This window comes from Telmatherina bonti (assembly GCF_933228915.1).
Source record: "Telmatherina bonti genome assembly, chromosome: 16".
NCBI classification, from domain to species: domain Eukaryota; kingdom Metazoa; phylum Chordata; class Actinopteri; order Atheriniformes; family Telmatherinidae; genus Telmatherina; species Telmatherina bonti.
This window is the reverse complement of record NC_136614.1, coordinates 18,896,105-18,923,936: the sequence shown is the minus strand read 5'-3', so window position 1 is coordinate 18,923,936 and position 27,832 is coordinate 18,896,105. Positions and strand designations below refer to the sequence as shown.

The following is a 27,832-nucleotide window of genomic DNA, read 5'->3' as shown; positions in this document are numbered from 1 at the left end:
CATGTTGCTCTGGCTGTAAAGGTTAAAACCAATCAGTTGTGGTGTGGATTGCTGAAGAAAAGCTGCATCTGCCATTCTCTTTGAGACAATTAAGCTCACACACTGATGCATCTGTGCTGTGTCTGCTGGACTCTGGTTAATGAAGCGCAGTCTGGCTTCCACCCCGCTCTCCCGTGCCATAAAAAAGCGACCATTAAAATGACAGATGTGCCCTCCTCTGCTCAGGGTCTTTATCTCCTTGTCTCTCTCTGTGTCGCACGCCGGTGTGTGGGCGTCTGGGCATGCACACAGCTATGATCTGTAAGGGTGTTCCCGGAACCTCTATGGTCCCTCGCTCTTTCACCTTTCAACCCCATATTCCGTCCCACCAGAGATAAGAAACACACATGCTCAGAAACATTTAGAAAAAGTGTCCTCTCCCTTTGTGCCCTTTGGCCCTCTAAGGTCACTAGGAAAGACACGTGCTAACAGAGGTCGTGGGAGGGCTTGGGTGGGACCAGTGTTTGGGTTTGGGCACTCCCTTGGGGAGTTTTAGTAGCTCTGTCAAACTGTGAGGACATCTCTAAGCTGGCAGATGTTTTATAGCCAGTCATCCCCTCGGGATAAGTTTAGACAACAGACCCACAGGTGGATGTCCTCTCTGCATTGTCTCCAGGGGCCAGCTAATGTGGATAACCTGAAGTCAGAAGCCTACCCTTGTGCTGAAATAACCCAGTTAGCCTTTGAGTTTTAGAGTAAGCTTTTCCTTTGGCTTCACTTTGATTTGACCACTTCGGGAGGATTTGTTTCCTTTGCTGCGTGCCGTTGTGAACAAGAAAGAGGAGCTGTTGTGTTCATGTAGCTTTCCACAGCAGGAACTCCTCATCCCTCCTGATATGTGCCTGACTTAACATGTGACATTCCTCCGTTTTTTTCCCTTGATCCCTCGATCCTCTTCTCTCTGTAAACAACTCAAGATATTTGATTCAAGTTTAATTTGCCACCTACGGTGTGCCAACTCATCAATCGTAGCACACTTACAGATCTTTTAGCTTGAGGCTTGTTTAGTTTTCTTACTGCCAGGTCTGATGTCATAATTTTAGGACCTCTTTAGGTTATGAAACACACATGGCTGGATCTACTAAGATTCCAATTTGTGTGCAGTATGTTGCATGTGTAATAAAGAATTTTGTGCATGGAGCTGAACCGGGTCATTTACCAATTTTGCAGATGATTTACTTAGAGTGATTGAGTAAATGGCGGCAGATGTAAAGAAGCTGGAGACATCCTATTTAAAAAAGCCTTTTGTACCTGATGTGGTTTGCAGTGTGTCGAGTTTGGAGAGAAAGCAGAACCTACAATGAAGAAATCCACACAAAGAAATGCTATATGGGAGCAAATTTATGAGAAAGTGAATGTTGTCAGTAAAACAATTCAGACAGTGGATGAAATAAAAAGAAACATTAGAAGGAAAACAAAAGAACAACAAAATATCTGCACATATAGCAGATGAGAGCATAGGGTGTAAGGTCTGCATTTCACCTTAAAAAAAGAAAGAAAACATGAATGAATTTGACGCATTCTCTTGTTTTTTAATGCCATCCATCCATCCATCTTCTGCTGCTTATCCGGGGTCGGGTTGCGGGGCAGCAGCCTAAGCAGGGAAGCCCAGACTTCCCTCTCCCCTGCCACATTGGGCAACTCTGCGGGGGGGGGATCCCAAGGCGCTCCCAGGCCAGCTGAGAGATATTGGCTCCGTCAGCTGGGTCTTCCCCGGGGTCTCCTCCCAGAGGGACGTGCCTGGAACACCTCACCAAGGAGGCGTCCAGGAGGCATCCTGACCAGATGCCTCAACTGCCACCTCAACTGGTTCCTCTCAATGTGGAGGAGCAGCGGCTCTACTCTGAGCCCCTCCTGGATGACCGAGCCGCTCACACTATCTCTAAGGGAGAGCCCAGCTACCCTGCGGAAGAAACACATTTCAGGGTGAGGGCAGGAACGTTGATCGACTGGTAAATCGAGAGCTTCACCTTCTGGCTCAGCTCCTTCTTCACCACGACAGGCCGGCGTAGAGTCCGCCTTACTGCAGACGCCGCACCGATCCGTCTGTCAATGTCACTCTCCATCCTTCCCTCAGTCGTGAAAAAGACCCTGAGATATTTAAACTCCTCCACTTTAGACAGGACCCGACTCCCAACCTGGAGAGGACAATCCACCCTTTTCCGGCTCAGGACCATGGTCTCAGATTTGGAGGTGCTGATTCTCATCCCAGCCGCTTCACACTCGGCTGCGAATCGCTCAAGCGAGAGCTGGAGATCACGACCAGATGAAGCCAACAGGACCACGTCAGCCGCAAAAAGCAGAGACCCAATCCTGAGGCCACCAGGATTGTTTGTAATGCACTAATTTATTTTTACTTAGGATTTCATAAATTGACCCACCCATAAGTCAGCTGTCTAAATCTTGCCAGCTAACAACTTGGGAAGAGAAAACTGTTTTTCAAAATAAAAAAATGATGCGCTGAACTGAGCAATTTTGCCACAATGTTATTAATTACGTATTTGGCATTACAGATGCACTGCACAATCAGCAAATGCGAGTGTTTGTGATTTCTGGGCACATGCTTAGTGTCTACTGCAGTGTCTATTGCATCTGACCCAGATGCAAAAAGGTGCAGGCTTGTCAGCAGTTTTGTGTCATTGCAGGTATTAAATGGCTCTTCCTTGTGGCTCAGAAAAATTAATTTTTTCTAGTATATTTACATTTTCTCCCAACAAATGCAGCATTGCATGTGCACGGCAGACATTGGATATTGCATATTCATTGTTACGGACAAACTACCTGGATGCAGATGTGCTATTTTGCACCTTTGAAAGAAACAACCCACAGTTGTAAATTGTTTTGCATGTGCAATGACGTTGCACTCGTTTTTGTACACACAAACCTTTAGCAGATCCATCCCTCAGCCTATTAAAAATTTAGGAAACTGCTGCTTTTGGTATTTGGTTTGTACTTAAAAATGTAAATTAAATCCGTTCAGGAAAGTAGTGGCTGAAGGTTGGTCAAGAAGTTTGTTGGTCAAGTCTAACAGATTTGTGCTCTTCTGCATGACCTTGTTGGTTTAATGTCTGTGTGTTTCTGATTTCATATGTGTGAAATAGGGAGGGGAAGAGTAATCTGCAAGAAGAGTGTTTGTGTTTGTTTCTCCAGCTTTAAACATTTCAGCTGCTCAGGCTTTAGCCGAAAAAGGGGGGGCATGTTTTAGCAACCCTGCCATTCAAGTTTAATAACCATTGCCTGAGGATATTGATACATTCAAACAGGCTTACCTATGTGGAGACTCTTTGAAAGGAAAAAAAAATGGATATGCTTGGTAGCATTTTGTTTCTGAATGTCATTCCATGGAATTTCAGTGCATCAGTTAAACCACAAGTTTCTGGCTGCTTCTGCTGATGACAAGCTGTAAAAAAGCTAAAAAAAATAAATGCATAGCTTTCAAGCTATACACATGTTGTTCCTGTAATTCATCTCTATGTGGTTGTGTCGAAACAAATAGACAACTTTACCCCAATTTTGAGTGACGGAAAAACACAGAAATAGATCCTGAGGTATCCAGATGGTAAATGTCTAAAACGCAATCATTGTCAGAAGCATCATCTTTCCTTTTATTCTCAGTTATCACCTGCTGTTTTAATTGCTCACACATCTTTGTCATTTAGTCAGTCATAAGTTGTTCATGCATCTTAAAAGAATGAATGAATGAACTACACACATAATGTACTTCAGTAGTTTAAACATGAAATTAAAAATAAACCCCTTCTGTTTTTTGCAAAATATCCTCTCCATGCTCTTTCCTTCCCCCATAGTGTGATTAGCTAGAAAGTAGGCTAATCCAAGACGTGACTATAATAGCAAGACTAATGTATTGTAAGCAGAGGAATGCAATGTATTTTAGGAATGCTTTTTTTTTTTTTATCCTAAAATCTGAATGGCTTAACAGTGAGGACTGTACTTGACATGTGCGCAGAAGCAGCTACTCGCCGCTTTCCTTTGACATCATGTCCATTGTGTTGCTGTGTGTGATCCTTTGTGGCATTTAAGTGGAATTATGTTCACTTTTGAAATATATTTGAGGTCTAATTTCATGTCAGCACACTTTGTCAATCTGTATCATTGAGCTCTCAAAACAGAATGTTCACCTCAGGTCTAAAGAGGTGAATGTAGAGTTTTGACTACATTTGATTTACAACCAGCAGTAGTTTTATCTGAAAGTCATGCCCTGCTGCAGGCTTTTTCACTGGCTCTGTGGTTTTTAGAGAAAAGTAATTACTACAAGGCCTAAAGCCACCAACTCTGGCCTTTGGATGTCTGCTGCTACATCTTGTAAGCAATGACTTTTGAGAGAGATCTTATTTCATCTCTCCTACAGATTTCAGTTTTTTTGTCAGCTTGAAACTCACATTAAACATCTTATAACTTTTTATTTTTCAGAAATAACAATCTAGGTTATTCATATATTGGCCACTTTTTGCCTTCATCTTGTGCCTTAATCCTTGATTTTGTCTTTCTTTTTAAGCGCTTTTCCTAAGCATTACCAGAGTGTGTGGCCTATGTCTTTTGAGGGAAACCTCATCTCTTCCCCAAAATTACCACTTGAAGGGAATTCCAACTTCAGCAGAAGGCACGCAGCTCTGCGTCTTTGAACATTTGATGGTTTTTGATGGCTATAATTTGCTTAAAATAACACCAATAAAGTTATGAAGCTGTAAATGCCCAAATACCTAATGTGTGCAGATGAAACATAACATAGTCTTTGATTTTAAGGCCATAAAAAATACAGCGATTTCTTTGTTGCCATTTAATCTGTTGTAATGTTGTTACTAATATGGTTTGACTGTATCTGTATTATCTTTCCATTTATAACAACTGCATGTTGATGAGCTTTAAACTGCACTGTAAACAGGTGCTTTTGCAGCATTAAGCTAAGCTTTATTATTATACTATTATGAAATATTACACATTCTTGCCCATGCAAGAGGCTTTACAAATTTGAAAGCACACACAACTCAGTTTGAGGGAGTGAGCAGCTGAATAAGAAATAGCACTAAGCCAATACTATAATAACACGTCAGTTATACTTGGCTATGGCTATAGTGTATTGTGCCTTCTGACGGGCTGGCCAATAGGAAGAGGCTGCATCTTTCAAAAAGAGAGGGAGAGCCTAGAGTATGAATAACACGACTCTCTACCTGAGCAGCTTGTGGAGTCAAACCTCTCTTGTTTCTCCGCCCTCTTATCATGAGTACCTGCTACACTCATTATGAGCAGACACCGAACACCACAGCTTAGTGGAGCAAGAGGAAAATTAGTTAGAGCTGCCCCTAAATGAGAGACAAGTAAGACTGCAGCAAAGGCTCCAAATTAGTGCACTGTCCACTGAATATAAATGCCCCAAAAAACGAATTTTTAGGCACATTTGCCCATGCCCAGCTTTAAACTTGCTGTGGTACATAATGTGCATCAGTTTCTAACTAATCATTAGTTCTAAGGAATAAACCATCCACAACAGCCTCTCTCTGTGCCTTGTTGATACAACACAGTGGTTTGCCACTAATCTCCATCATATTTGACCTCTTATTGGGTCAGACTTAAGCGTTATCACATGACCACAAATGAGGAGCTAATAATTACCAGGCCCACTGATTTTTCAGCTTTATGATTTGTGAGCATTACCCCCTGTTGTCAGGTTAAGTTGCATCATATGATGAGATCCCATCGGTGCTGCACCGTGTATACTTTCGGCAGGTGCAGCTCGTTTGTTTCTTCTTTTACAACAGATATCTGTGATGCTTGAGGAGGGATTAAAAATGGACCTTTGAAGACAATTCACGACAAGAGGGAGCTGTTTGAACAATCCGCATCTCGACCGCAACCTCCTGTCTTTTAATGACCGAACAAACAAACCAGCAGACAAAACAGTACAACCACTTTTTTTCCCCAAGTAAAAAGGGCAGAGACCTAGTTTAAAAAAAAAAAAAAAAAAAAAAAAAAAAAAAGGACTTTGGCCCCACATGAAAAGAAATGGCTTGGAAAAGAGAGGAAGAGAGACGCCTGGGTGTTTCTCCAGCATTGTTTAGCTTTCTGCCTTTGAGGGACACCTGTCATTGGTTGGGCGGTCCACACAGGTGCCTTAACGCTGCCTGATTTGTTCGCCTTGAAATGAGGCCTCAGTCAACAGGTAACATGAAGGGAACAATAGTGATGATCCGGAAGAAGAGAGAGAGGGAGAGAGAGGGAAATGGGTGGGATGGTGGAAAAGAAGAAATAAATTCTTTAGAAATCACCTGAGGGTTGGTGTGAGATAATCTGTTTGCTTTTTACTCACAGCCCCCCTTTATAGGGTGGAGTAAGGAGTATAGGAGTGTTTGTAGTGCTCAAGCTGTTGCACAAGGAAGAGAGTGGCAAATGGTCTGTTTTTCGCTCTTCCTTACCTCGTCTTGTTTCCATGGTTACACAACCTTCGACAAGGTCTTGCTAACCGGACAAACATGTGGTCTCTCATGGTACCAAGGTTTTGCCAAGAACCAGCTTCAGATTATGTGATACTGTTTCGCCTTCACTACACACTCCCACTTCAAGAGCCAAATAGGCTTGTCTCAACCACATTGTTTGTGTTGACGTTTTGTTTTTGTGTATGAGTGATCTGTGTGTGTGTGTGTGTGTGTGTGTGTGTGTGTGTGTGTGTGTGTGTGTGTGTGTGTGTGTGTGTGTGTGTGTGTGGTCCCACTGCCAGGGGAATGCCAAGTTCCCTCTCACCCTGTGTGGAATGTAGCAGGCAAAGCAGACAGGGGTGTGTGCTAGCGTGAGATTACTGTGGAGGGGTGAAACTAGCTAATCCACAAGAATTAGAATTCTATTAATGACCACACTGCAACTTATAAGCAAGAAAAGAGTTGCTCAAACTAGCGTATTACACATGACAAATGTCTTTTCATGTTAAACACACACGTGTTCATATTTAAATTTCTTTGATATTCACTGCAGTCCAACAGCTTGCCAATAATAAACAGATTAATGCAGTAAATACAGTTAAAATCTGTATGATGAGATAAATTTCATACCCATAAGAGAGGCAGGCCTTTTGGTTTGTCTCCATTTGGCCTTTTTTTGTAATATGGCATGTAAATAATTTCTAAGTAAAGTTGGACTCTGTGTGGACCCATTTTCCATGTTCACACCACATCCATAGGTGGAGACCAGCTAGTGTGAGAAATGGTGGTTTGATAACCATTTTTATTTTGAGAGGCTGACCTTTTGGAGCCCTGAGAATGTCTCTTGTTTCCTTTCCTCTTTTTAACTGTGGCCATGGTGATAAGGAGGACAATGTGTGTATAAAATGAGTTAACATGTCTATCCAGGAGTAGTGTTTCTGTGTTGTTTCCTTTTCTAAAAAAACACTAAGCAAATACGGGTAATTGAATCAAATTGTGTCCACTTTGTGAGTTTGTGTGAGCTCGAGTGTGTTGACTTTTCTGTAAGTGTGTTTGCAAAGCACTTACAGTAGAAGGAAGCTTGAGCTAAGCCTGGGCATATTCAGCTGTGGAGGAATAGATCAATAATATAACGAATCAAACAAGTTTGTTATAATAACAAGTTGGATTAATTTTCTTTGGAATGTTATATGCTGCCTAATTTTTGACGGGAAAGACGTTTGTTTGGTATGTCTTAGCAAATTGGAAGCTTGGACTTGGAAGCTGTGCATATCCTCCATTGTAGTCAGCTCTTAAGTGAGCCAGAGAAGTCCAGTTAAGAAAGTTTATGACAGTGGCCAAGAGATAAGTTAACTCCTTTATCTGGGTTTTGTTCTCTCAGACTGGAATGTTAATGGTGGCTTTGTGATGGTTTCAGTTCCCTCAGTTGCTGACGAGCCGAGCTGGAACTCTCTAATACATACTTGATCTGATAGAGTTAGCAAGAGACTGTTTTTTCTCTTTTTGAGTCACTTTGCATTTAAGTTTGAAACACTTGCATATGAAGCTGTTTTAACTTTATTGTTGTAACAGATCCGAGGAATTTATTTTATGACCATTTGCTGTTCATAGCTGTGTTTTTATAGGTTAGAATATGTTTATTTTTCATTTTCAAAAGCACATTCATTTTTCTCACACTCCATAGCCCAGGGAGCTCAAACTCTAATCCTCAAGAGCTGTTGTCCTGCATGTTTTATATGCTTCCCTGCTTCAACATACCTGATTCCAGTGAAATTGATCCAACAGTTTTTTGTCAAGTTTTACACAATGACTTGTTCATTTAAGTCAGGTGTGTTGAAGCAGGAAAACATTTAAAACCTGCAGGACAGTGGTCTTCAAGGACTGGATTTTGAGGTCTTTGATTTTGCACCTTTTACCACTTTCTGTTTGAATGCTCAGTTTTGACCACAGTCTCTATAGTTCTGCCCCTTAGAGTTGTGTACTCTGCTGATTGTTCAACAATGGTGGGATAATTCTTTTTTGAAGGGAATTAAAATGAAAATTATTGCAGGTTTAATTTAAATGCTGGTGATGTCAAAGTGGGAAGGAAATTATTGGACTTAAAACAAGGTATTTTAGCTGCTTTAATTAATAAATTGATAAGCTAATTAGTGAAGACCAGTAAAAGTCAAGTATAAACTGTATCTTTTATAGAAAAATGGCAGTAATGTAAGTCATTATAAATCACCTTTAATAGTACATTTACTGTTTGTTTAAAAGTCAAACACAACTGTTTTTCCTGTTGCCATGATGGGGGGGCCAACACTAACAGCTGAAAAAGTCCAAAGCTTGCTGTGCTGGTGTAGTATTCTGGGTCTTTAAGATGCACATAGTCACCCATCATTCAAATACCCGTGAAGCCCTTGATCATGCAAATAAGATCTTGCAAGAATTTTCAGTAAGTCCAAAACTGGTTTGGAGCCAGTATCCTGCTTGTTATTTGGGTTTTATCTGTCCAAGAATCAGGAGAAAGCCAGGAAAAATGGTTTCAGAATGAAACACAACTATAAAATCAGTTATAAAATCAGAATCAGCTTATGTCAGAGGAATGCTGACATTAAAACACTGAAAGGTGAAAAATTCTGACAAATTCTGTTGTGGTCCTAGCCAGAAACTGGATAAAAGGATGTGTAAATTGTAACTTATTCTATGTGATACAATATGTAGACCACATGAGCTTTGTTCTGGCTGGTTAAGAGAAAAGAAACTCAATTTTCACAGTAAAACAGAGATCTCAAAATTCGATCATTGAGGGCCGATGTCCTGCAGGTTTTGAATATTTTCTTGCTGCAACAAACCTGATCGAAATAAAATGGATCTCAACAGCTTGTTGTCAAGTCTATTAATGATCCATTCATTTGAATCAGGTATGTTGCTACAAGGACACTAAATACCTGGAGCAAAACTGGCCCTCGTGGACTGGAGATCCCTGCCCTCAAAGTTCACAGTGATTCACAGATAGTGGCCTCTTATGTTGCGGAGTTTCAGAGCAATAGCGGATGTAGGTTTTTTGTTCATTCAGTGACAGTTTTACTTCCTTGTTGTGCCACAGGCTACCTGTCCAAAGTGTTAAAGAACTACACTGAGCAGGCCTGTGACGGAGACATCTTGTCCATTCGCTGTCCACCGCGTACCACTATCACCGTTCAGTCAGCTTTCTACGGAAGAAGAAGTACCTCTGATCCCCAACAGTGTCCCCAGACCTACCAGGCCCTCCTAAGCCCCTATCGCCCTCATGAGGATGATCGACATTGTTCAGTGTCCACAGCACTACAGGTAAACCACCACGCTCACGCATGCTTTTTTCCAATAGCAAACCATTGCTTGTCATGACTGTATTCACTTTTAATTCTGAAATCAATTTTAACTTCTTAATCCTGCACCTGTCAGACTATACAATAAAGACCACAAAGTATCTTATCCCACCTTTGGTATTCCTCCCTCTGTTAGTTCACACAAACAATCCTCTCTGTCTGTGCAGCAAATCCTCCAGGAAGAATGTGTCCTGTAATATTGGTCAAATTGGCCAAGGGTTAAATTTCAGAGGACCTGATTATGTAATGTTTTGTGGGGACGTTTTCCGGCAAATTACACTCTCTAAAGAGGAAACAGGCTTGTATGTTCCCATGACACAATGCGATTTCATGGGGTTTTTACCTTAGCATCCTCTACTAAATTGGGATGCAACAGAACTGGAAGCCCCGTTTTCCAGGGCCAACACAAAGACGCACACAAACGCGTCTTGTTCACAGTCACTCAGTTGTTGGGTTTATTCTTAGCCCCTTTGCCTTTTAGAGTCAAACACCCTCCATTTCTATAATAGACAGGACAGCCATGAATGCACAGACACAGAGGCTGCATTGTGTTGAAGTGAGAGACTGACAGACTGCTGTACCACCCACATGAACACAACCCTGAAAAATCCCATTATACCACCTGCTCATAATTCCTGGTTTGTTGTTACAGCAACATGTCTTCAGATAAAGATGCCCAGATTCTTAGACTGGAGCAAATATTATTTCCTTTTTCTTTGGTGTATTTCTTTAAAGTATCTTGTTAATTTAATCCCATTAAGTAGACAGATTCGGTGCCTTTCAATTATTTTTTCAATGACTTATCTGTGTATTTACTTTGTGTAACTCTTTTATTAAATTGGAATACATAAATAGAAGTCCTAACCAAGTTAACCTTGGGGCTATAGACATTCTCTAAGTTGTAGAATTCCATAATATTTGTTGAGTTTTTTTTTTTTTGTTTTTTTTTGCCATTAAGAAATTAGCTATCTCTAGACTTGTTCCTTGTGGTTGCACACATCATTAAATTATTTCATAATAACAGTATCTACATTTTCTATCAGGGGAAATACACAATTTAAATGTCTAACGTCACCCCAGTGGTACTTCTTGACCTGTTGTAATGAAACAGTGTCTTTTAAAATGGATTTTTAGAATGGCTTTGAGAAGAATCCCACCAGTCATTCCTCCAGCAACTAGGATTTCACTCTGGAATAATGTTGTGTGTTGGAATGCTTTCACCTGGGTTACTGCAAGCTAAAAGATGATGAAACTAGAGAGGCAGAGCAATGCCAGGAAATGAGAAGAGTGGAGTTTCTTACTTACCTCGGCTTCCCGTGGAATTAAGCAGCCTGTTTGAAGTGGTTTTGGTTTGCAGGATGCTGGTTTCACCGTTGCTGGTTTATTGTTCTACCTCTAAACCTCACTTTGGTCTTCTCCTCCTCTCTGTGACTCTTTCCTTCTTTAGAAAATGCTGGACGAGTGCCAAGACAGAAGAAGCTGTCAAGTCCTTGTCAACAGCCGTGTGTTTGGGACGGACCAGTGTCCTGGCAGCAGCAAATACCTCATTGTTTGGTACAAATGCAGACCTAGTAAGTCCCTCATCACCCTATTTTCTGACAGAGAACGCATAGTTTCCCCTCCTTATGCTCGGACTTTTCATTTGTTAAATTTGGTCAGAAATGCTAAATGGTGGGGGTCTGGTAATCTGCACAGAGAGCAGTACAACATATAAACTACAGGGAACTGCAAAATCCATTCAGTGTGTAATGTTGCACACTATGTAAACCATCCTTTCCTGGATTATTTGTGCTTGATTCACTGTGCATACATGCAATATGCTTCTTTCTGCAAAGTCCAGTCTGATGTACTGTAGTTATCTGTGCCTGCAGTTTGTGTGCCTACAACTGAGTATTACCCTTACACATTAAAAATGCTTTGATGTAGGATGATGCTACGCTAAACTTATTACCTGTGTGTATCTGAGTGGAAAGACATTCTGAGTTGGTGAATTAGAAGAATTTTATTAATCATAGATCTTTTTTGCAAATTTGTCTTTAAATAAAAAGACATACTTGATCGTTTCCTCACAAGCTACCACAATTTGCTGAGGTTTTTGGGAAATGTTTTGCAACATTTTGTTTTAATACAAGAGAATCCTTGATCAGTTCTCGGTTTATACTTTCAATTTACACCTGGTAACGAGCATGGATTGACTGACTCTCTTAATTCTGTTCCTCTTTTCCACTGCTCTGCCTTTACCTAGACCCATAAAAGCCCTGGAAGCACCATGTAGCCTGAGAAAGCATACAACAAATAGCCTGAGAGCCAACTTAAACACACACCTGAAACCAAATTGACCCACAAAATAAGATGTATATGCGTGGACAAATATGTCTTCTATCCGATAGAAATCAATCTAATTTGAGACTCCAGTTTAGTTACTGGGGTCCCAATATCTAGGGCATCAGCAGGGGGTGGCAGGGAGAGATCTCTGCCATCGCTCTGTCACCAGGAGATGTATTGGGGTTAAAGGAACAAAACATCCATGAGTGGTGGTCCCCAGCTGATTACCCATGTACTCCCAAGAAGATGTTTGGAGTAGTCAGGCTGCCTAACAGGTAGACCCTTAACCTGTATCCTCAAGCAGCTCGCATGGATGCCAGAGATAGAATGGTCTGATCAATTGTTTGCTGATGTAAGGATTAAATATGATTATTGACATGTGCCACTTTGTACTGATTCAGAAGAAGACAAAGAAGATTTGATGATGAACAACTCACGGTTCTGAGCCTTTTGGCTGTTGAGATGGCGTTTCCAACAAAACGCAGCATCTACCACAGTTATGTTAGATTTTTCTGCCACAATTTTTCTAGTCTTTCCTGAAAGTCTTTGCCTCACCTAACCCTTGTGTGTTTCCAGCATGCAAGGAGAGATTGATTGGGAGTATATATATATATATGGTTACTTATTACAAGTCATACTGAACTTGCATGAGTTGAGTAAAACACTGCACGTAACAGCAAATTAGTTTCCTTTCCCATTTTTTATTTACAGCAAATTCACCTCTTGCTTTATCCTTCACAACCTTTCTCCATGTGTAAGCTCAAAATAACTCAGAATGTCAGCCACAGTCGTGCGGTAATCCCACCCTGATTCTAGCATCCATTCGAGGCTCAGGGCTGTGTTGAGCCAAGCCGCACTGATCTGTGTAAGACTTTTCACTAGAGTGACCACAAGTGAGTGTTGAGCCACTGATCCCCCTCCTCTCCCCACTTTTCTTTCTCCACTTGGACCTCGGAGCCAATCAACAACTCTTTGTTCAATGTCACTTAACCAATGATTTCCCAGGGGAAGACAGAATGGCAGCATGGGGTGTTGGTGAGGTGCAACGGGCAGGTGTCAGTGCTTCTGAAAGCAGAGGAGGCTGGAGGATGGAGGAAATAAAGAAAAAGTGGGAGTGTGTGTGAGATGGAGAACAAAAGTGAATCCATCACCAGGAAATATCCTGCCCATTTTCTCTGTTCTCTCTTTACCCTGCATTCCTGTTCTACTCCCCACATGGACGGAGAATCGGCTGCTGTTGTGTTTTGATTTGCAGGCCAGACAGAGCTGCTGTCACAGGTCACTTTGGCTGGATGTGTGTGAGGAATGCCTCTGCATGGCTCGACATGTCCACTAAGAAACTCTGCCTTTCACTGTTTACGCTGAAAGAAGTTCTGTTTTCATATGATTAGGTCCTATAACTGTGATTGATATGATTAGAAGTTGCACTCAAAAGCCATTTTCAAATCTGTATTAAAATATATGATATAAATATACAGTAAAAAACTCTGTTAATCATATTTTTCACCATGTAATCCAGAATGTGTCTCTCTTTGTATCAACAGATGAGTATAAGAGTAAAGTGGTCTGTCAGGAGGAGAGGATGAGGCTGAGCTGCAAGGGGGGTAAGCAGATTGCCGTTTATTCTGCCATGTTTGGCCGAACTCAGCAAGGCACGCTGGAATGTCCCCCAAACTACAGGAGGGCCTCAGTAGGTAAGACACCTTCTCACTCTTAATCTCACATTGCAGTTTGCATAATTATTAACCACCTAAAGATGCTGAAAAGTTTAAACATATTTTTAGGTCCATAACAATGTACTGCGAAGGGCACGGCATTATGTGCAGAAGCTCACTTTAGATGCTTCTGGATTGTTCACACTGTTGGGAAAAAAATAAAACTCTAATTTCTGGGAACTTCTCATAATCCACAGTATTTTTTATTTAAAAAAAAAAATTAAAAAAAAAAAAAAAAAGAAAAAACACTAAAAATGTAAAAAAAAAATCATAGTGTATGGTTAAACAGCCTTGAGATAAAAAAAAAAAGAAAAGAAAAATGTAGGTAGAGATTTATAGATATGTTGTTGATGATAATGTTGATGTAAATGCTGTGAAAATAATATTATTGGTGGGATAGGTTACTCTGTGGTTAAGGAGGAATGAGATTTTGTGCAGGAATACTTATGAAGTTGGACATGTAAAGTGACATATGTGTGCTTATGTTTGAATGGGGTTAAAACGAGTAATTCACCTCTCAATGACCTGATACATCTCAGTAATGTCTATTCCTTTTGTTTTATCTTGTTTTTATTCTGGATTTTATGTAGGAGTATGCCAGGCATTAATATAAAAAAAAAAATGAACAGTCTTATAGACGAGTTAAACATGTCGAGACTTGGATACTTCTGAACCATAAAATTTATATCAAAGGCTGCCAGGTTCTTAATTCTTGCTGAATCTTTTCTTCATAAATCTTCATTGACTCAATTATATTGCCTGATGATGTTGTTCCATGTTTCTAAGGCTTCATTATTTCCTCTTTAGCTCAATTGCCACAAAGGTAACGGGGGTAGCACACGCCTATCCTCGATTCCAGCTTTTCAAATCTGTGTCCTATTGCTAAGTGAATTTTATTAACCTCCACATAGCACTTCTTCATCTTGTTCTGAAAGCATGTTGAGATATATAAAACAAAACCCGCACTCAAAGGTACACACTAACATGAGCACGGATCCAGAAAAATTAGGTGGAATGTAGATCAGATGTCAACCAAAGCACAGACTTTGGCCTGTAGAAAAGGGACATATTGAATTCCTTGTAAGTATGAATGTGTATGTATCTGCACATGTGAGTACATGGACTATCCAGATGTACTCTTGTCCTTCTTTCGGGGCATGTTGATGACTTTAACTTGGATCTATGACAAGCATTAGTGCTTTTTTTTTTGTTGTTTTGCTAACATGTAGAAAAAATATTGGTGCAAAGCTTATGTTTGTAAATAAATAGCCCATGTTTTGCGCAGTTCGAGTGCATTGTGTGACTATGCACATTGGTGCACTTGTGTTTGTGCAATTTATTGAGTAAAAATCCTTCTGTAGAACCATCATGCTGAGCCAAGTCAAAGTTTGGGTTAGAGGCTTCCATGAAAAAAGCAAAAAGCATTTACGAAAGCATTTACGAAAGCATTACGAAAGCATTTACGAAAACGTGAGGTGAAGAACATGACTGAAAAGTCTAAAAGAATGATAGATGTCATCCATTTGTATGTGTGGATGTGTGTGGGTGTAGTCATAGTAGTTGTAGTAGTAGTATTTTTATGATGGAAGTGTCAGGATGGGGTTTGAAGACGTCAGTCACCTGGTAATCTGAGATAGATATGCAGAACAGCTTTGTGCAGGTACGTCAACTTCTCTCTGTTACTTATTGTGCTCTACGTGAACACTGAAGGATACTTTAAAGCTGCCTCCTCCTCCTACAGGAGGATCAAGGATGTGTAACAAGTAAAAGGTGAGACTGGGATGTCCTTGGATGTGGTTTTAGACTCTGGAATAAAACAGTAGCTCTTAGCACGGTTGATATCAACTGTCTATTAGATATGTACAACCATGTTGTTCCCATTTATCCAGGATATAGTCAGGATTTTCTAGCTGCTTGCGTGTGTTTGTGTGTGTATACACAGTCCAGCTACCCACAACCACCTCCCCAGGCTGTTCCAGACAGTCTTGTGGTGGAGCAGTGGGATTTCCCCTGTCAGCCTCATCTTTGATGTGGCTCCCATGTCACCAGAAGCAGGAAGCGAGTGTGTTTTGAGTGACAGCTTAAACACACGCTGTTAATTATTTTTAAATGTTTTTGCCCTCTCAAGGTGGTACGGTGCCTCATGCATTTGTGTGTTTGCAAACTTGCGTGTCTAAATAATGTCTTGCAGTCATGTGATGCACAAGTTTGTTTTGGACCTGATTTTGTGTTTCTTTTAATGTGTGTTTAAATGTGCCAGCAAGTTAGGTTACCTGAACAACACAACTTGGCATGCTCATTGCTTCCCAGAGGTGTGACATCACTGGTTTCAGACTGCGGCCGCACCTGCCCAGGTGCATTGTGAATAGTTTGACGATGAAAGATGCTACGGTGGTTTGCTTGTACACAGCTTCAGTAGTGTGTTCTGTTGCATCCAAAGACCAGAACTGTATCTTAACACCAGCCCTGACAAACCACAGTAGATTCTTCTTCGTAGGAACTCTACTATCCAGTCAATTTCAGTTTTGATATCTGGTATCATGCACACTTTTTGAAAGCTTGTTGAAACCAGAGGCCCTAGAAAAATATACTGGACAAATTCAAATAAGCACATACACAGGTATGTGCTTACAAAAAGTATGGCCTCTTTGATCTAGTCTTATTTTGGGGGGGCGGGATTGTTGCAGGAGTGGTGGAGTTGGGGAACTCTTGGCGATGAAGGGAAATCCTCAAAGTAAAGAGGCCTGCCACAGCCCTCCTCTCTCATCTGCCCCATTACCATCACACACACACCTCTTGACATCTAAATAGCCCCCCATGCTTGGCATGCAGGATCTTAGACTTTTTTTTTTTTTTTTTTTTACCTCCCTTTGACAACGCTATAATGCTTTCACTACTGAATGTACACTTCAAACAAGATATTTCATAGCTTATATATAGGCCGGTTGGTCTCGAATGATCCTGATGGCTTTTTGGAAACAGAAAATGTATAGCTGCAGTTCAAATTTAGACCTTTACTGTTGGATGCTTGTCCCTGTTGCAGGGTGTGATCTGTTTTGCTGTTTCTGACATTGATACAAATGGAGCAGATACATGATGTGCTATTACATTTGCCTTCTAAAGAAGTTAAAGGGATACTGTGTAACTTTTGATATTAAAATATTACACTAAGTTCAATGGAAGAACATTATGGATGTAAAACCCACTCTTTGTTTGCCCCAGAATTGTTATTTTATTTTATTATTGTTATTGTTAAGTTAGCCCTTTGCCTGTTTTGCAAATGTATCAAAATATAATGTACTTGTCCACATCTTTCAGCCAGGGTTTATTCAAAACAATGGCAATAAGTTCCTGATGAGCTGCTAAATACGTATGTGTCTTTATTTTGCTATCTAGTAGAAGCTAAATTCAGCTAGTTGAAGCTAATGGTCTACAGACCAAAGCTAATGCGACTCCCTAAACATTTCAGCAACACTCTGCATACATGTGACAACCTGCAAACACAATTCCAAAACACAGATGGAGACTTTTTAATCTTGCGACAGTGCTGTGTGGCCTGTGAGAATGGTCAGCGCCCCTAGTGGCCAAAAGTGGCATAGTATCCCTTTAATATCCCAGTCTTTGGAAAAATGACTCATTTGTGTCTTACTGGTAGCTGTTTAACATAAACATGGTGAAATAAAATCCTGGCAATTGTATTTTGGTTTCTATTCTTTTTACATTGCGTCTTTGTTGGTTTTTCATGAAAACTGGTTCATGCAGGACTTAAGGGATAACCATGCATCAGGATATCTGTCTTTCTAGTAAATGCCTCTGATTTCACCAAATGGTTGTGGTATAACCTGCTATTAGCTGTGAACACATCTAAAAAACATTTGGACATGATAGACATTGATTTTGTGAGGAGTTTCTGACCCTTTTCTTAGAAATAATCCACTTCATGCTTTAGTTAACAATGTCACAGTGAAATGTATTTCGGCAGAAGTGGAGAACAAGATTTACCATAAATGAGGACTAGGGGTTTCATATTCCCTAATGGCATCCACAGAAAGCATTCAGTAGTTTGTCATGCAATCATAGCACCCTAGTTCCACATAGCTGTGACTAAGTTGGAAGGACAAAAACATCCACATCAAGTGATACGCACAGTACAGTAGGTGAGTCAAAGTGAAAGGGGAGATGAGAGCTTGTGACAAGGTTTTCCTGCCATTGTCTTGGAATTCCAGGAAAGCTTTGCGTGGGTGGATAACCAGGAAGAATCGTTTGGAGGTTGCCATGATACTACTGTGCATGTGTTTTGCTTGTAAAAAAAAACCACATATACCAGCATATGCTACACCCACAACACACTCTTTTAGTCAGAAGTCATGAGGGCTCTGTGATCATGAAACATGGAATTCAAGGCATCATGAAAGTCTACTGGATTTGTCATTGTTATGCTATTTCATTTGTGAATTGATGGAAGCGTTTTAAATTAGCTGTGAAAGTTGGGATACTTGTATACAATCCAGCATCGATACTATGGTAACAATCAGGCGGAAAGGTAGAATTTAATGACTGATGACTGATTTGACAAAAGCTGTGAGCTGAGAGGCTGCTGGTACGTGGTAACATGTCAACACACTTTAAAAGCATGCAAACCAGAGAAACAAACCTCTGGAATGGACATGTTATCTACCTATTTTACTGTGTTAGAGGCATTTGATATTAAAGACACACAACGGAACTCTCTCGCCCCCTATCCACGGCTAATTCGGCATCAGTCTTGCATCCTACCGGACCTCCAGCCAGCAAAAGACAATCTTTTGATGACTCTTGTTTAGTCCCTTTTTCTCTTTTAATCTTCTTGCATTATCAGTGATGTTGCATGTTTAAATCAGCCATTGCATTTTCTAACATGAAGCTAAACTCTGCTGCAACAGCACACAGTGTCCCTAATTTAAAAAAAAAAAAAAAAAAAAAAAGTTGTATAGTGTGGTTTCTCCAGACGCTGCTGGGTAGCAGCTCAAGAAATGCACATGATAGATGTCACTGTGTCATTGAACAAGTCAGCAATGTGGTGTTTTAAAGTCATAAAGTTACTTTTTGAATAAATGATCAGCCACTTGTTCAAGAACAGTATTCTCTTGAGGTTTTCTTATTTTTGGTTCTCTGCATGTCACCTTGGTCTGTATTTCCTGTTGCAATTAAGCATTTGTAAGAATATCTGAGTACATGCACATGTGTGTGTGACCAGGAAACTCCTCCCTTTCCTCAGTTGCTGCTTCTCCTGACAGACCCTGTTTTCTGAGCTATAGGGTTGTCCTTGTTGGGAGTGGGGAGGATGGAGCGGTTGCTGCTCAGGCTTGGAAAATAGTTGAGGGTAAAGGTCAGAGGTAACAAGGGTTATTCATGCCTTCGTGTGTTTGTGTGTGTGTCTGCGCACATGAGAGTGTAAGACCAAAGACTGTCGTATGCTTGTCTATCTGTGTTAAAACCACTAATGAGAGCCAGAGGAGGTCAGACTTTTGGGAATTCTCTTAAAAGAAAAGCTATGTGTGTGTGTGGTTGACCTAGGGGCTAAGGACTTGATGTGTGTCTTTATAAGTTTTTGAAATGGACAGTCTCATCAGCATCAACCAATCATCTTGTCAAAAAGTTTCATGGAACTGAACTGAACAGAAAAGTAGCCTCACTTGTCAGGGAGGATGTTTCCAATGTGTCATACCAGATCAAATCATTCCTTAGGGAGGAAAAAGACAGGTGTGGAGAAAATTAAAGTTCATGATTAAGAGCTGGAAGTCATTTACAGAGTTCCTACACATGGACACATATATGATCACATATGCTGTTTTAGGGTTGTGAGTTAGGTTTTGCAATGAAATAAATAAATGCAGCTGTTGCAGAAACATCTGAGTGTTAATTTAAAATAATTTAAGATAGGCCTCACTTCAAATGTAAACATCCTTTATGCAAACTGTCAAACACATCCCGGTTTCAGCAACACTTTTTCTGCTCCTCTTTAGAATCACTCATTTATATACATATATATACATATAAATATACATATATATACATATAAATAAATAAATATATATATATATATATATATATATATATATATATATATATATATATATATATATATATATATATATATATATATATATATATATATATATATATATATATATGTATATTTTCAAATTTTCCCAGTTTGTCTGAAAAGAACAAGTCTTTATCAGCTGATAGAGATAATAATCTTTTATATTTAGTTCTTGTTTGGTTTAGATTAAACAATGCTGCTACTTCTGCCCTGTCCTGTCCTCAGGATGCAGTTTTACATGTGACACAAGGCAGTGCTCACATGCTGCAGTCATCACCCTGTAGATTCTCTATTTATAATAACTTTGTGTGGAAAAATATGCTTAAAAGAAGCTTAAAAAAAAACAACAAACCCTTATTTTAAACATGGACTGTGTCAATAATAATAAAAAAAAAGATAAATAAATAAAAAAAAAAGCTTCTTTTAACTGTAAGAATTTACATACCAGGACATTTAAAATCATGTGGTTCTCACTGGGTTTTAAATTAAGTAACCACAAATGAGCTGCACCGTATGATATATTACATCATGGTATTATTTACATAACAAGAACTTACTCAAATTCATAAGTAGAAAAATCAAAGTACGCTCTCATTTTCTCATTTTATTGTGGCGAAGGATTACCTGACAGTAAAATGACTTAAGTTTAATGACGTTTGCTGCATTAATGTCACCACAGCATTTAGATCTGGATGAGGACTTGGACTAGGCCGTCCATTGCGACACCGAGTCTTTTCTTTTGCTGTCATTCTGTTGCAAAATTTGCTGCTGTTATGTGGGATCCCTGACCTGTTACTGGACCCAGTTTGGGTCAAGCTTGAGTTTCAGTCAGACAGGTTCTCATTTGAAAGGGGAGTTCCTGTTTACCTTAAACACTGCAAGGTTTTCATGTCCTGTGGCTGCAAAATAAGCCCAAATAATCACCCCTCCACTGCTGTGCTTGACAGTTGGTATACCTTGTTTTTGCTCATTTGTTGTTTGATTTTCATTAAATGTGGTGCCATCCTGTTCTTCGTCTGTCCAGAGAGATTGTTCTAGAAGTCTTGAGTCATACATTTGAAGTGAGTGGGAACCATGTAACCTTTGAGATGTGTTGCTTATTATCCAGTTTCACACGCTGTTTCCCACAGACTTTCACCCCTCTACATCCTGGTTGGGAATTCCACTGTGTCAGCTCCAACTGGGGAACGTCTAGGCACCCATAAGGACCGTGTCTAAAAGGACAGACATTGGCACATGTTTACATCCTAAAAACTTAACTTAACTCACACAGCCGCCTGGAGTTATAAAAAACTGATCACGTTCATTTTCTTACACATAATAACATGCACTGAAGTTCATAAAGCCTGTCTGCAGAATTAGGGGCCATTTAAAAAGTTTCCAGTGTTGACACGATGCATGACCACTGGATTGCCCTCATACTCTTTCTGACTATGGCATTTAACCTTTGACCTGTGCCATAATTTGTTGTGGCCTGTCAACGTGTGAGCCAAGTCCTAACCAGTCTGCTCCCTTTGCTATTTTTCTGAGTTTTCTCCCTGTGAGGCCCACCTGGAGAGACTGTGTGACAGCTCAGTGTCCACTTTCAAAGGCCCATCTCTTTGTGTTGTTTTTAGAAGTTTAGTTGGACCGTGGAGCCCTGAGAGGCATCCATGCAAAACCAAGACCTGTCCACATTCCCATAAAACACTCCAGGAGGTCATTCTGCCTTTATTCGTTCCTGTCTGCGGCATTTCACTGAAACTAAAAAGTCCAGATTGATTGTGTTTAATATTGATTGTTCTCCCCTTGCATATTTTAAAACCTGTGTGGAGCATTTGCTTCATGTGATAAACTGGAGTTTAATATGCTTGAAGAGCCACATTCCACTTTCTGTAGTCCTAAAGGGCCTCATCTGTGCATCCTAAGGCCTCCACATGCTGAGAACTGTGGATGAGAGGTTCTGGAGGAACAGGCATGTGCTTAGTGGTGATGTATGGGAGGCCCATCCATTACTACACAAATACACACATATATTGGATCAGATATCCTTTCAACAATGTAGTGCCCCAGGAGGGTTTCTCTATGTAGGCCCAATGTGGACAAGGAGCTGAGAAGGGAGTGTGTGAGTGTTGGTTTGTCCATTGTTGTTGTACTTGAAGTGATATGAGCAGGAAGGTACAAAAATGAGTTGTGAATGCTTTTAAAGTACGGCACTCAGTCTTGTTTCTGAAGTGAAGTCAATGGTAAATGATGTCCTTTGCACTTACATGAATATTTAAAAAATATTCATTGTTCATTTTAGAACCCTCTCAATTCTTTAATACATTTGTGGTGACACAAACAAAGCCATTAAGAAATTTAATATGATGTCAGTTACAGTGGAAACAGAGCATGTTTACCTGGAGTAAACATTTTATTTTCTAAAGAAAAGAACCAGAAAACTATGTGAAAAATACTCTGACATGTTTAAAATAGTTTATGAGAAGCTTATGTATTCCGTCAGCGAACTCACGTACCAGACTGACTCCATTTCAACTGCAGATCATGTTAACCTGTTTGTTACCTCCGCCAAGGCGACGGCCATGTATTGGTGGTTTTCGGTAGTCTGTTTGTTGGCAATATTAGTCAAAACGTCATTTTAATTACATTTTCAGTAAATGATAAAAAAGAAAATACAATTATTTACTTTAGGGAGGTAGAGATTATTTTGCTATTAGAGCTTCTAACTAAAAAAGTAATGCTCACAATTACTGGCAAAAAAAAAAACACAGTTGCAACCTTGCAGGTCTACGACATCCCGCATTTTTGAAAAAAATGTCCATTTTTTTAAATCCTTCTAGTTTTAAAACTTTGTAAGTCAAGTTTTTATCATCCTCTTGCTCATAAGTTCAACAAAACACATTTTTTGAACAAAAACAAAAACTTGTTTGAAATGCCTCTGAACAGTACCTTCATAGAAGGACTAGATTAAGTCCTTCTATGAAGGACTAAAACATACTAACAAGTATTTTTACTTAGGAAATAAAAATTACTTTTTGGTAAGACATTATTTACATGATCAACTCATTTGTTTGTCTTTCTTACTTACCTTTTTTTTTTTTTTTTTTATTGATTGGCTAATTAATTAAATATCTTGTCATTCTAATCATTTCTAAAGTGTTTAAGAACCCAAAGCACACTGATAATCACATTTCTTGACACTTTAATTGACCAATTAATTTAAATGTGTTAAAGTTAGTAACAGCTGGTTGTGTAATAAAAAATGTTCACATATTTCCTGTTTTTGTCAGAATGCCAGTCATCTGTGGCCCTGCAGGTTGTCACATCCCACTGCCAGGGAAAGAAGAGCTGTCAGGTCCGAGCCTCCACCAGAGAGTTTGGAGATCCTTGTTATGCTGGCACCAGGAAATACCTCAGTGTCATCTACACTTGTGGTGAGTTACAAAACACTTTTTGGAGAACTTTGTTTTCCCGCCACCAGGGGGTGATATTTGACAACTGATTCCATGAATGGACTGAATGTGTTTCACAAAAGAAGGTTTTGTTACACTATAGGAAATATCATGCTCGCTATATACAAAAGTTACTTTACATAAGTACTCATGATGGTCTTGTACTGTGCCATAATCACTTTTACAACATTACATTAAATGTAAAGGAATACATGTTTTTCAAGAAGTAAAGCTTTGAAACTGTTTGAAAAACTTCTCATCTTATTTCTTACCACACAAATGTGTTCCATTTTCTGTTTTGACTAAAGATGAGGGAGAATGATGGATGATTATTTTATCTGTTTCCGACCTCTGGGTTAATCCTGAACTGACAACATCGCAATTCATTAACCACATGTTAAAAAAATACACACACACACACACATAGAAGTTATCCAGAATCCTCAACGACCAGGACTTGATCAATCATCACCACGGTGTGGAGCCTCTTAAATCCACCAAAAACCACTGGCTCGTTAAAGTAAACTCCAACAAGGCCTGCCCTGAGACTCTGCATGTCCATGGGAGTTTCAAACTCTCATGGAGATGCAATTATTTCTTCCTCCTGGGCTTGAAAATTGCTCATTTGCACCACTTATGCTTGTAGGTTCAAATGTGTTCATTACCTGTCTGCTAAACTTTTTAATCCTTTATTCAGTCTATAATCTGTGCCCTGGTGTTCTCAGCAGAGTTTATGGCTTGTTTGGTGTTTACTTTTAAGATCGTCCACCTCTGCATTATTTGTCTCCAAAAACTATCAGATATTTCTCCACAATCTAATCCTGCCTTTATCTCACTGACAACCAGCCATTGCAGACAAACTACACAGCCCATTCAGCTGTGTTTATGCACTCATTTGGTCGGAATCTCTGTCTGACCCTCCTTATCTGTCACTGATAACACAACAGACTGTTCTAACAGTTCTGGTACTTAGTAAGATTTGTAGGTGTGTGTATATTTGTTGGGTCTGAGACACAAAGCTGAGCATAAAGAGGAAGGAGGAGCGAGGGGGTTGTCGCTGTAAAGAAGAAGAAGGGGAGGGAGGCACTGCGAGTTGCAGTGGGAGTTAAGAGGTCAAAATGTGAGTAAATCAGTATATCTGCTGCAAACATGAATCATTGGTTGCTCTTGGCTTTAGTATAGTGGTCTTTTTTTGGGATCTTAATTTGTTGGTGGCAGAGTATGTTGGAACAGAGGATGAGAGAATTTTTATCTGCTGATAGTTTATTTGTCAAACAAACCATGGGGGATTTCCTCCGAGGGAGAAAATGTATGCATGTGTGCATGGGTCACACTATCCTAAGAGATGTTACTCCACAGTAAATTTTAAACTTTCCCAAAAGGCCCTGTGCTCTGTTATAGGTGTTTATGCAACCGGCCATGATCATAATACCTGAAGAAACTGTGTTGTATGTATTTGCTTACACGTGCATATAAGGATTTATTAGATTTGCGGACTTGTTATCAGCCTTGGCTTGCCTGTGATTTATAAAGTTATCAGCTGCTGAGGTCCAGCTCTTTCTTTACACAGCCTCAGGGATGGACTCAGTGCGCAGGAATAACACAGGGGCAAATGGCCCGGAACCTGCCATCAGTTTCCCAGTAGATTAAACACACTCTGCACAGTCGCCACTGTCAGGCTTCATTTACATTTTCTCCCTAGGAGGAAGTCACCCATGGTTTGTTTGACAAAGAAATTCTTTCAGCACTCTTTAATGTTTGACATTGAAATATTTTTCTAAATTTGCCCAAAAAATAGTTTTAATAGTTCTCTGTGAATTGCAAATTGTTCTGAAACATTTACCTTAATTATAACTAACAGAGACTGATGGAGCACTTTCATCAAAAGAAAAAAAAACCTTGTTAAGTGTCTTTCCCCTTCTGTTGAGTTGTTGCCAAAGGTTGGCCTGAGCCTGAAATTATTGACATGAAAAACAGACTGCAACATGTTTTCTAAATGTTCAGTATTTGGTTAAACCTAGTTTCAAGTACAATTTGATAAGATTTATATTTCACAAGAACCCTTTTCAAGTCTAACATCTGATGAATTCCCCTAAAAAATGCACAAAAATCAGCAAATTTTAAAAATAATCTCATTCAGCCAGAGAACTACTTTCACTGGAAAAGATTTATAGATTTCTTTTTGTAATTGCCTGGAAAGACTTTACACCACAATTAAGTTCTTTCTTTAGTGTATTTTATAGCTGTCCTTTTTTAGTTGGTCAAGTAACAACATGCCACTGTTGCATGCATTTGGCTCTGTGTAAGAAAAAGAGACATAATTTAAATCTAAATGTTAACTAAACATAATTCATGGACATCTTTGCTAATCAGATTAAAGTCTATCTTCTCCCTATATCAGTCCTCGTGTGGCTTACGGTACCTTTTTTTCCCAGAGTACAGTTCATTTTCCTTGTTGGAGAGCTATTAACATTTCTGACAGTATGAAAATAAGGCATCCTATTCCCAGCACTGGGAACAGGTTCCCCAAAATATCTCAAGGATGGTCAAATGACTCCTTGAATATACTTAATGTGTTTTTAGATGACATACTCTATTGCTTTTTTTAAACGTTTCGAGTCTAGAACTAACTAAAACTAAATTTTCATGAGCTTCAAAAGTTTTTGACCAAAACAAAAGGGAAAAAAAAAACTTTTTATAATTTAATGCACACTTCCCCAAAATTCTGTCTGGATGTTTTGCTTTTCTTAAATATACACTATATACTATGATGTTCCAGTTACCCATTTAATATACATTATATTGTCTAATAGGTTATAGAGAAGTCACATTTGGAGCTTTGAAAATTTGTGCCAGTTTCATGCCAGTTTTTACCATTTTAAAAGACAGACATAGGCACACAATTTTGTATTTGATATGCCTGTTTAGTATTTAGGTGCGATTCAGTTGCCAGTCATAAATCTGAATCTTGCCCTTTCTGGCAACATTTTAATCGAAAAGAAAAAGTAAAATACATATTTCAAGGGACTTTGCAGCATTTCTGAGTGCCTCTGTCCACACCTTCAGGTGGATTTATTCCACTAATGCATGATCCTCATGTAAAGGTTACTAATCAGGGTTTTCAATACGACAACCCCAACTGGTTTTAAAAGCAGGAATAATCAATCAAACACAACTTTCTCTACAAGATTTAAATGAGATTTTGGGAAATCTGTCCTACAACTGCTTTTTTTCCCACATAAGCTGTTGAACATTCAATAATGTTTTCTGTTGTCTCACAAACCACCACTCATTCTGAGATGTCTCATTTATTTGCCCATATGAATATATTTGCCCAAATTTAGCATCCTCAGAGTATGAATTCACAAACTTACTTAAATAAACCACAACAAAATGAGTCTGAGAGTTGGTCTCATGCATTGTTAGGAATTAAATTTTTCCGATAAATGTTTTTACCATTTGTTGCTTAACTGCTGTTTTATCTGCAGTGCATGAAATGAAGAGTTATGTGGTGGTAGGGACTGGCAGAATTGTGGCCACTGGAGTACACTGCTGGTGTTTTTAATGGACACAGTATAGTGGAGACTGTGGTTCTCTGCATCTGGCTCAGCAGAGATGATTTATGTGTAACAGGGGAAAAGAGAGGAAGATAAAAAGATGTAATTCAGAAGCTTGAGGGTTTAAATGGTCCTAACTGGTTATGCAGATGCACGCACAGACATACACACACATACATGAACAACAATTCTTGAGCAGCAGAAGTGGTTGCTATATGCCACACACTTCTCCAGCAACTCGCACACATACATGTCATGTCAGCAGAGGAGACTGTGGGGAAGATGTTTATTTTGGCCCAGTTTTGTGGAGCTGCTGTCCAACCAGGCAGCCAGTAGCCTCTGCTGGGCCTCTTCATTACCCCTTATAGCTCATCCTATAGCTGTATGACTGGTGGACACATAGCCCAAAAACATGCACACACACTTTATAGCCACTGAAGCAAGCATTTTCATTCAGGATTCACAATCTGTGACACACACATGCTTGCAAACACACCCAGTCTGTGACACAGTTTCACTCAGTTGTTTATTAAAAGAAAACTTAAAGCTCTTAATCTCGAAAGCACATAAAAGTTTTCTAGTCTTTAAATGCTTATTTCAACTTGTGATTATGTTAGAAACAGAATTTTTTTTTCTTTTTTTTATTTGTATAAAATTCTCCATATAAAGCTATTTAATCTAGCTGTAATCTTTAGTGTGAGACAGTGATAAAACTTTGGACAATTTGCCTGTATGAGTCGCAACCTTCCTTCTCAGGATCAGTGATTATTAAACATGTGTAGCTTTCATTAGGAACAAAATAAAACAGGAAATTAGAAATCCTTTGTGCATTTATCCCTGGATACATGGCCAAATGTTAAACCAGTAAAATATATAATTATCTAACTCATCCA

General features: G+C 39.4%; 1 protein-coding gene across 1 annotated transcript in view; it reads left to right on the top strand.

Annotated features, from left to right (window-relative positions):
- The window catches only part of eva1aa (eva-1 homolog A, regulator of programmed cell death a), a gene marked incomplete at its 5' end in the record, with an annotated part of 74,819 nt that overhangs the window by 14,150 nt on the left and 32,837 nt on the right, over nt 1-27,832 (top strand). The window contains 4 exons of the mRNA XM_079255496.1: nt 9,562-9,785; nt 11,271-11,394; nt 13,693-13,842; nt 23,221-23,364. Coding sequence (XP_079111622.1) covers nt 9,562-9,785; nt 11,271-11,394; nt 13,693-13,842; nt 23,221-23,364 — 642 coding nt within the window. The remainder of the gene's footprint in view (nt 1-9,561; nt 9,786-11,270; nt 11,395-13,692; nt 13,843-23,220; nt 23,365-27,832) is intronic.